This window comes from Taudactylus pleione, unplaced genomic scaffold, assembly GCF_031769625.1.
Source record: "Taudactylus pleione unplaced genomic scaffold, aTauple2 ptg000007l, whole genome shotgun sequence".
NCBI lineage: Eukaryota > Metazoa > Chordata > Amphibia > Anura > Myobatrachidae > Taudactylus > Taudactylus pleione.
The window spans coordinates 20,273,438-20,283,110 of NW_028284410.1; the positions used below are offsets into that span (position 1 = coordinate 20,273,438).

Consider the following 9,673-nt stretch of genomic DNA (forward strand, 5'->3'; position numbering starts at 1 on the left):
ATGGGAAGAGAAGAGTATGGAGAAGGAAAGGAACTGCTCAAGATCCAAAACATACCACCTCATCAGTGAAGCACGGCGGTGGTAGTGTCATGGCGTGGGCATGTATGGCTGCCAATGGAACTGGTTCCCTTGTATTTATTGATGATGTGACTGCTGACAAAAGCAGCAGAATGAATTCTGAAGTGTTTCGGGCAATATTATATGCTCACATTCAGTCAAATGCTTCAGAATTCATTGGACGGCGCTTCACAGTGCAGATGGACAATGACCCAAAGCATACTGCAAAAGCAACCAAAGAGTTTTTTAAGGCTGAAAAGTGGAATGTTATGCAATGGCCAAGTCAATCCCCTGACCTGAATCCGATTGAGCATGCATTTCACTTGATGAAGACAAACCTGAAGGGAAAATGCCCCAAGAACAAGCAGGAACTGAAGACATTTGCAGTAGAGACCTGGCAGAGCATCACCAGGAATGAAACCCAGCGTCTGGTGATGTGTATGCGTTCCAGACTTCAGGTTGTAATTGCCTGCAAAGGATTTGCAACAAAGTATTAAAAAGTGAAAGTTAGATTTAGGTTTGTTTAGTTTGTCCCATTACTTTTGGCCCCTTAAAAAGTGGGAGGCACATATAGAAACCATTGTAATTCCTACACCATTCACCTGATTTGGATGTAATTACCCTCAAATTAATTCTGAAAGTCTGCAGTTAAAGCACCTCTTGTTTGTTTCATTTCAAAGCCATTGTGGTGGTGAATAGAGGCCAAAATATGAAAATTCTGTCAATGTCCCAATATTTATGCACCTGACTGTAAAATAAACAGTGACTAAACTAAAATACAATTTCCCTTTTACAAATGAGCTACTAATAATATTGACACTTAAATAGGTAAAAACAGCCATACCTTGACAGAACATTGTATTTACATTTGCTATGCATTGTACAACATGTTGATTTTTGGCTTGTAGCTGCCTACCATGTCCTCTAATGAGATTATTGATGTATTAAAGACTATACCTCCTTTCTCTATCAGAATTTTGGAATAAATATCTTAAGTTCTTCAAAGGTCCTATAACTTTTACAATATACTTTGTGAATATTATTAGAAGCTTTTTCTACCATGCAGAGCGCCCAGAACATCCTAGGACGCTGACCTGACATTGCCCACCAACAAGTTTTGGTTAGTTTAGATATGGATACAGTAATCTTTCAGTATGGTTTGCGTGGTTTTCTTCCTTGTAGTGCATATCAAACTACAGTACATGTTTTCCACAACACAAAAATATCCCAAAAAAGTATGTTCAAATGTTACTTTATTAGACAATCAATATTCTTAGTTCAATAGTAAAAAAGACTATTTGCAAGTTTCTCCTCTATGCTCTTTTGCTTTTTCTGATCAGTGTTGTGGAGCCAATAGTGATGCTCTGCAATAAAGAAAGAAGAAAGATCATTTCAATTACAAAACTTTACCTGGGTCCAAATAGTTTCTCCGTCATGTGACAAATAAATACTGACTAACCTAAAACAAAATAGTTTCATACTTTCATTATCATTATCAAAAAACTAAATTTCACTTTATTTATTTAAAAAAACACCTTTGACCATCCACATTTACCTCCAGCATCTCATCTCCATTGATTTCCTGGATGTGAGTAAACTTGTCACTCTTGCAGATAAGTTTTCCACCTTCTATATTGACAGTGACCTGAATACAAAATATAGATATGACATGAATTAAAAAAAATAGATTTTTTTTTTAAATTATTGCTGATAAATCCATACTAATACCTGTAATAAAGTTTTTTATTAATTAAATAACACTATGCAATGTGTTTAAGGCAGTGCCAGATTAAGGTCCACGTGGGCCTGGAGCTGAAATTTGCAAAGGGCCTATTTTATGCCACTGCAGGGGATGTGACTAAAGCTGAGGCAGTGGAGCGATTAAAAAAAAAAGTGTACTGTATAGTCTGCCTTTCCCTGAGTGTAAAAAAATTTAAAATTGTTCACTGATTATTACCATATTTCTTTAAGTGTTCATCCCAGATCCCTAACCCGGTTGGGTACGGGATGCCAGGCGCTCGTGATCCCGGCAGCTAGAATCCCAACGCCGGCATCCTGACAGGGTTAGGATACCGACACCTGTCTGTCAGTATCCTAACCCTCCCCTCTCCCTACCCCTCCCTCCCCGAAGCCTAAACCTAACCCTCCCCCATTCAGCTTAAACCAAATCCTCCCTCCCCCTGCAGCCTGAACCTAATGCTATCTCACCGCAGTCTAAACCTAACCCCCCCACAGCCTAACCCACCCCCTAGTGCCTAACCCTAACCCTCTCCCAAACCCCAGTAGCAGAGTAGTGGATAGAGAAGGTGGGATAGAGCAGAGAGTGGGATGGGTGGATGGTGGGAAGAAGTGCCAGGATCATTTATTCGTGCCGATATATGTATACAAATACATACATTGACACACATACATATGCATGCTTGCCTGCTTTCTTCAACTCCTTTAATTTGCTGCTGCTGGCCACTGATGGGATGGGCAATGTTTGCAACTAAGCAATCGCAATTGCTGGTATTTTCCTCCCCATCCTGCCCACTTCACTAGAAAGTGGGCGGTATGCGGGAGATCCGCTCAGTCTTCTAGGGGACCACCTAAAAAAACAGGAGCCTCCCTGACGTTGCAGATAGAGTGGGTAAAAATGTCTTTGTGTGTGTGTGTGTGTGTATATATATATATATATATATATATATATATTTGTATATAGGCTCATACACACACTGCCCCTGGATAAGATAACACACATACACCACACATATATGCCCTGGGTGAGATGTAACACACACAGAGCAGCACTAGATATTACACTGACTTGTAGGATGCATGTAGGTTTCACCTCATGGACGGTGATAGATGTCCTCTGTCCCCGTGTTCCTCAGGTCTGTATTTCTTCTGACCCTAATTGTCTATGTAGCTCAGTAGCTGGAGTCTGGATTCCAGTTGCCTAGTGAGGGACAGGCTAGTGGGCGGGGCTTCGGATGGCCACGGGTGGGCAGGGCTTAATCTGGCGGGTGGGCGGAGCTATGTCGGACAAAGGCAAATGGATTTCGGGGGGTGGGAAGTGAATGGTCTGGACTTTAGATGGCCAGGAAGTGAAAAGGCATGCTCATCAATGCCGATAGTGGTGACTGTTAACAGGATTTTTTTTTTCTGTGAACACTGGGTAGACTACAGCAGATGCTCTGGGCCTATTTTCATGGGGGGGCATGGAGCTGTAGCTCCACCCACCCTATTGTTAATCCGGCCCTGGTTTAAGGGGCCTATTCATCATCACTTAACTTTCACAAATGCAGGTGAAAATGCAAATTTTCACCTGCAATTGTGAAAATTAAGTTATCGGGCCATTCATCAAGAAGGTAAAGCAGAAGATGTATAGGAAAGAGTCCTGGACTGCACACCCTGAATATATGTAATGGAAGGTGCTACCTGTTGAGACTTTTATTGTAGGCACAGAAACAGACAAATCACAGGTGCACAACTCCAAATTACTGATTATATATATATAAATACATTATTCAATAAAATTTTGAAATAAATAGAGGTTTTTATCATAATCATGGCCAAGGTTATGGGCCTACCCACCATATCCAGGTAACCTCTGTAGGGTAGGTCCCTAACATACTAGGGTTCAAATCAAGAGCACAGGACACCCCCAAACCAGCTCAGGGCATCGCTCTAATGAGAAAAGTGAAGTGTAAAGTAAGAAAGGTAAGAGTAGCTGCGGCTGCATATATAGAATTGAAAAGTGAAAATACAAATATAATAAAAACAAACACTTTTCTCATTAGAGCGATGCCCTGGGATGGCTCGGCTGAGCTGGTTTGGGGGTATCCTGCGCTCTGGATTTGAACCCTAGTATGTTAGGGACCTACCCTACAGAGGTTACCTAGATATGGTGGGTAGGCCCATAACCTTGGCCATGATTATGCTAAAAACCTCTATTCATTGCAAAATTTTATTGCTTAATGTATTTATGTATATAATCAGTAATTTGGAGTTGTGCACCTGTGATTTGTCTGTTCTGTGCCTACAATAAAAGCAGGAGATATCACAGATATCTCCTACTTACCTTAGTCTCGCGGAAGGGCCCGCTGTCCCCATACAATAGTATGGGGACAGTATTCATCAAGCTCCAAAAATATAATATTTTCAGAGCTTGACTGCAGGAGCATTCGCCATCTTCAGATGCCCCTGACCAGCTCCTTCCGCTGGACATCGGTGCTCTTGTGCGCATGCGTGACCTGTAGATTGCGCATGCGCACTCCCGTCACTGCTCCAATAGGTGTAGTGAAAGGATTCACTGCTCCGAAAAGGAGCAGTGAAGCCGCTCGCCGGGGCAGCTGATTTCACATCAGCTGTCACTGCGCCAGAGCAATGATGAATTGGTCCGCAGTCGCTGTGAGTTAGGATGTTAATTATCGGACCCCAATAATTAACAGGATGAATAGGCCGCTAAAGCTGATCACATTTTATTTAGGTTTTTGTTGACTATGCCAGTCTAATGAATGATTTCTTAAAAATAAATTTAATATAGTGCCTTGTATACTATGGGGCATATCCAATTACCCGCAGGACTTCTCCCACGAGTAATTGAGGCTCAAAAGTCCCGCGGTACGTGGTTAAGCTATTCAATAAAATAGCTTTTTCCCCGCACCATTAAATCAGCTCTCGCGCACGGGAACACATTGTGGTAAAGCCTCTCGCGCGAGGCGGGAAAAGGCATATACACGCAGAATTTACCTCGCACCAACATGAGGTGTGAGGTACTGTCCGACAGCAGGGATTCGCGCACGGGGAATCCCTGCTAAATTGAATCCCGACCAGCACGATAAACCCCGCGGCTAATTGGATATGCCCCTATGTATATTAATATGTTATATTCTCTATCACAATAGCTCCATATCAAATGCCCTATGTTGGCTTTGAGCTCGCTCCCAAAGGAACATGGTAATGAGTATCATTTAAACTCTGAAGTTGACCTAAAGTGTTTGCATATAGCATGCATCTAGAGCAGATTTTTTTCAACCTTTTTCAACTGGGGGCACACTACACAAGATTTTAAAATTGCAGAGGCAAATATAATAAAACAACTATTCCACATTGCTCCCAACAGAAAAAAAACATCCATGCCACATTGCTCCTCACAGAAAACAACTATGCCACATTGCTTCCAACAGAAAAAAAACCCATGGCTGGCCCCCACAGAAACAAAAAAGCTCCCACAGAAACAAAAAAACCCAAAACACATTGCTCCCCACTAAAACATAAGACATGGCTGGTCCTCACTAAAAAATAAAAGATGGCTGGTCCCCACAAAGAAAAAAAAATATGGCTGGTCCCCACAAAGAAAAAAAAATATGGCTGGTCCCCACAAAGAAAAAAAAATATGGCTGGACCCCACAAAGAATAAAAAAATATGGCTGGTCCCCGCAAAGAAAAAAAATATATGTTTGGTCCCCACAAAGAAAAAAAAAATATGGCTGGTCCCCACAAAGAATAAAAAAATATGGCTGGTCCCCGCAAAGAAAAAAAATATATGTTTGGTCCCCACAAAGTAAAAAAAAAATTTGGCTGGTCCCCACAAAGAATAAAAAAATATGTCTGGTCCCCACTAAGAAAAAAAAAACATGACTGGACCCCACCGACACAAACCCCCCCCCACATTGCTCCCCACCTTGTCACTCACACACTGCAGCAGGCGAGCGTGCGGGCAGGCTTCCAGGCAAGCTGCCGAGCGGGAGGTAATAGAGAGAGAGAGCCCGGGCTGGCTGATTGACGCAGGGAGCTGGCTGGCATAGCGGACGGGAGGGCAGCGGCCAACCCGGTGTGTGTGACCTGTGTTGTCACGCCGCCATGTCTTTGCAGGTCACTGCCCGGGCGTGCCTGAGTCTCCCAAAGGAACTCAGTGGCCCAGGCTGCTGCTGTACTGTAAAATGTGCCTTGCGGCTCTGACTGCGGCACACTTCACAACTGGCCGCGGCACACTAGCAGTTAAAAACCGCTGATCTAGAGGGTATGCCACTGGAATTCAACAACAATCGGAATCCCGGCTCCAGGATCCCGACCACTGACATCCTGATGGTAAGTATTAGGGTTAGGGTATGGGTTAGGGTTAGGCTGTGGGAGGGGAGAATTAGGGTTATTCTGCGAAAGGGGAGGGTTAGTGTTAGGCTGCAGAAAAGGTGGACTAGGGGGAGTGTTAGGGTACTTATCTGCATGCGTCGGTATTCTGACTGTCGGGATGCCGATGTCGGTATTCTGACCGCTGGGATCCCATACCCAACCCTAATGAGGTGAAATTTCATTTGTAGGCTCTTCCTGATCATGTTATATATAAATCATGTTTGCATATGCTTAGAATTTGAGTATTTCATTAAAAGGCAAAAGAGGAATTCACCATCTGACAATTGTGCTAAGAAACTCTGACATATCTAGTCTAACAGGTCAAACAAACACAGGTCAGAATACATTGACAAATAATACCCCTTTTACACCGACCTGAAAATCCTGGGTTGATACATGTGAACGCGCATCAACCCTGGATTTTCGTCAGTGTAAACGGATCCAACTCGGGTAGCTTGCAGGGTTGGCCAGGGGTCATCCTTTGTCACCCTGCAGTGTAAACGTTGCGTTCCGGGTCACGATAACCCGGATAGTGCCACATGCTGCCCGATTGGCCGACTTGAGTGACGCTTGGAGATGACATATCTCCAAGCGTCCACTGTAGTGCAACGCCGGAAAAGCTGGGTCACTGAGGACCCAGCTCCAGTGTGGCTGGCTTCAGTGGTGCTTGAAGATGACATCATCTCCAAACGTCCACTGCAACGCCGGAAGAGCCGGGTCACTGCAGACCCGGCTCCGGTGTGGCCGGCTTCAGCGTCGCTTGGAGATGACATAATTTCCAAGCTTCCACTGCAATGCCTGAAGGGCCAGGTAACTACAGACCTAGCTCCGGTGTGAATGGGTCGGTGCCACGGTGTAAAAGGGGTCAGGGTCTGATCCGGGTATGAAACATGTTTCAAATCCTGGGTCAGACCCTGGACTTTGGTATAAAAAGGGGTATTAGTCTAAAAGGTAAAATAACATGGGTCAAATTCATGCACCAGTGTCTGGTTCCTGTAGTCCCTGCCTCTTTTCAGTTGACATTGGTTCCTTTCCAAAAACTGAACCTTGGGCTTGATTCAGAAATGTATGCTAATGTCACTGTATATGCAGCGGCTGAGTGAAAATATGCCAATGTCGCAAATGTCATAAATTCATGCGTCTGCTTTTAAAGATGATAATTGACCTTCTGAGTAACCCTATGGTCGCGCCGAATGGCCGCGTGTACTGAGACGCTGAAGCCATTTTTATTGTGTACAGGATTGCAAACGCAAGCTGTGACATGTCCCGAAAACAGTAACGACAAACTTGCGTTTTTGCAGCCACTCCCATTACCCTACTAAATGCTCCCTGACTGTCACCCATACTGCTGGCAAATAGACGCTGCGAGCGACAGTGGTACTGTACCTTGACGCATGCCCAGTGCGACATAGACGCATACGCAGTTTACTGATAATCGCTCAACTACGGAAATATCGGCATTGTGCCCATCTCTGATCAGGCCCCTTCACTCTAGTATCCATTAGCATTCCACTTTTCTCTGTCACCTACATCATGATTCCTATCTGGAGTAATACAAAGCTGACATGAGAGCAGAGAAATTAGCAGTAATACAATTTGGCTCATTACCTTAATCTTCTTCCCACCAACGCTGGTGATTTCTGACTCCTGTCCCACTGTAAAACTATTACTTTGAGATTGTTTGGGTGTCTTTGATGTAACAACAAAGTCATTTCCATTTTGCTGGATTTCAATCACAGGGTTAATATCTTTTGCAACTTTAACTATGTCCTCTGGCAAACCTGGAATACAAATACTGAATTACACAATGGGTCTTCATTAATGAACACATTCTACTTTGTGCGATTCATATTTCCCACCCTCCATCAATTAATAACCAATTTTGTTTTAATTAAATTCTAAAATGACAGAATGCAAGGGCATTTAGATGGTAATCTGGGTGGTATCCGGTCGACTTGTCGACAATCAGGAGGTCGACATTCAGAATGTCAACAGGTTCTGAATGTCTAAAGGCAGAATGTCGACATGGTCATTAGGTCAACAATTAATATGCAGACATGCAGAAAGGTCAACATGGTTAAATGTCGAGGCTTTCAGAATGTCGACACCAAAATGTTGACATATGTTTTTTGTTGATTTTTTAAGTGTAGGGTTAGGCTAAAATAACAAAATACATATGTTGGCATTTTGGTGTCGACAGTTGACCTAAATGCATGTATACATATGGATTGTCAACCTAATGACCATGTCGACCTTCTGACTTTCGACATACAGAACCTGTCAACATTTTGGTGTTGGTATTCTGAATGTCAACCTTCTGAATGTTGACAAGTAATACCACACCCATCTGGGTTTCCTATGCTATACATCCAAACATTTTTAATATGGAACATTTTTAATAAGTGGAAATCAAATCTGTATTAGTGTTAAATAGCTGTTGGAAATAAAAGTAATTTTAGACGTTAAGAGTTTATAAAGCCCTTTGTGTAATAAAATAAATATACTCACCTACAGCCCTCAGGAAATTCTCATAGTTCTCCTGAGAATAGACATTCCAGGTTCCGCTGAAGGCCATGGTGATAATTGATGTTGGGTAGGGCACAGAAAGCTGAAATTGACAGGAGTGATAAGACAGCACTTACACTAAGGATTCTTATATATGTCTAGAGACACACCAACTTATGCATTGCTCTCCATAATTATTAACCACACAACTGTTAATCATCAATGCTTTGTTTAATGGTCATGGAAATGACCCATAGTTCAGTGTCCGGTGATATTGGTAATAGTGAATATTATGTAACAGACGGTTTTTATTCTGTCATCCAAAATTGTACTTATGACTGATTTTAAAACCAGTCTTATATAAGAATCATTACATTGTTTTTAGGTATTTTACTAATGACAACTAATGACAACTGTGACACAGGCACTAATGGAGGATAAAAGATATTACTCACATATTACAGTAGAAAGTATTTGCCATTTACCGATTCTTTAGTTTATAGAATTACATATATATACTTACAGTGGATATTTGCCATTTACTTTGTTATTTTATTTTCTTACATCATGGATTATTTTTATTTAGGAATTTTTGCCACTAATCAACACAAAATACTTTACAATGACAAATAAAATGCAACAACTTAATTAGTTATAAATAAAAATGGCAATAATTGTTTAAGGGGTTAATTCAGAGGTGGAAGCTAGGGCAATATTACACAGTTGGATGATTTTATGCGCCATGTGGGGGTGGGGAAGGGACAGCGACAGACTGAGTTCTCCATAATGGGGGCATGTTGGCCCCGTTTTCAAGGTGTGCAGAGCCCAGTGTCTGCATCTTCCGATGCAGATTTACTGACCTCGGCAGAGGAAATGAGGCGGCCATTCTGAGTAACCTTAGGCTCACTCAGATGGATGATGCTGCAACCGATGTTCGTGATTGTGATTCAGTGCTGCATCTTTGGACGCAGCACTCAGACCTGAGATGCTGGCA

General features: G+C 42.5%; 1 protein-coding gene across 1 annotated transcript; it reads right to left on the reverse strand.

The window, feature by feature from the left end:
- Positions 1-1,370: 1,370 nt before the first annotated feature.
- Positions 1,371-8,749, reverse strand: LOC148542949 (fatty acid-binding protein, liver). The gene is made up of 4 exons (XM_088460570.1): positions 8,683-8,749; positions 7,783-7,955; positions 1,613-1,702; positions 1,371-1,421 (listed from the first exon to the last, which is right to left on the reverse strand). The coding sequence occupies exons 1-4, from the start codon at positions 8,747-8,749 to the stop codon at positions 1,371-1,373; spliced, it is 381 nt and encodes a 126-aa protein (XP_088316696.1).
- Between the last annotated feature and the right edge of the window lie 924 nt (positions 8,750-9,673).

Bases quoted from the DNA above. Each gene is read 5' to 3' on its own strand.
- LOC148542949 (XM_088460570.1), bottom strand. From the start codon at position 8,749: ATGGCCTTCAGCGGAACCTGGAATGTCTATTCTCAGGAGAACTATGAG. The intron at 7,956-8,682 runs GTGAGTATATTT...TTTGTATTCCAG, and splicing joins GAATTTCCTGAGGGCTGTAG to GTTTGCCAGAGGACATAGTT. The intron at 1,422-1,612 runs GTAAATGTGGAT...TCTTTATTGCAG, and splicing joins ATGGAGATGAGATGCTGGAG to AGCATCACTATTGGCTCCAC.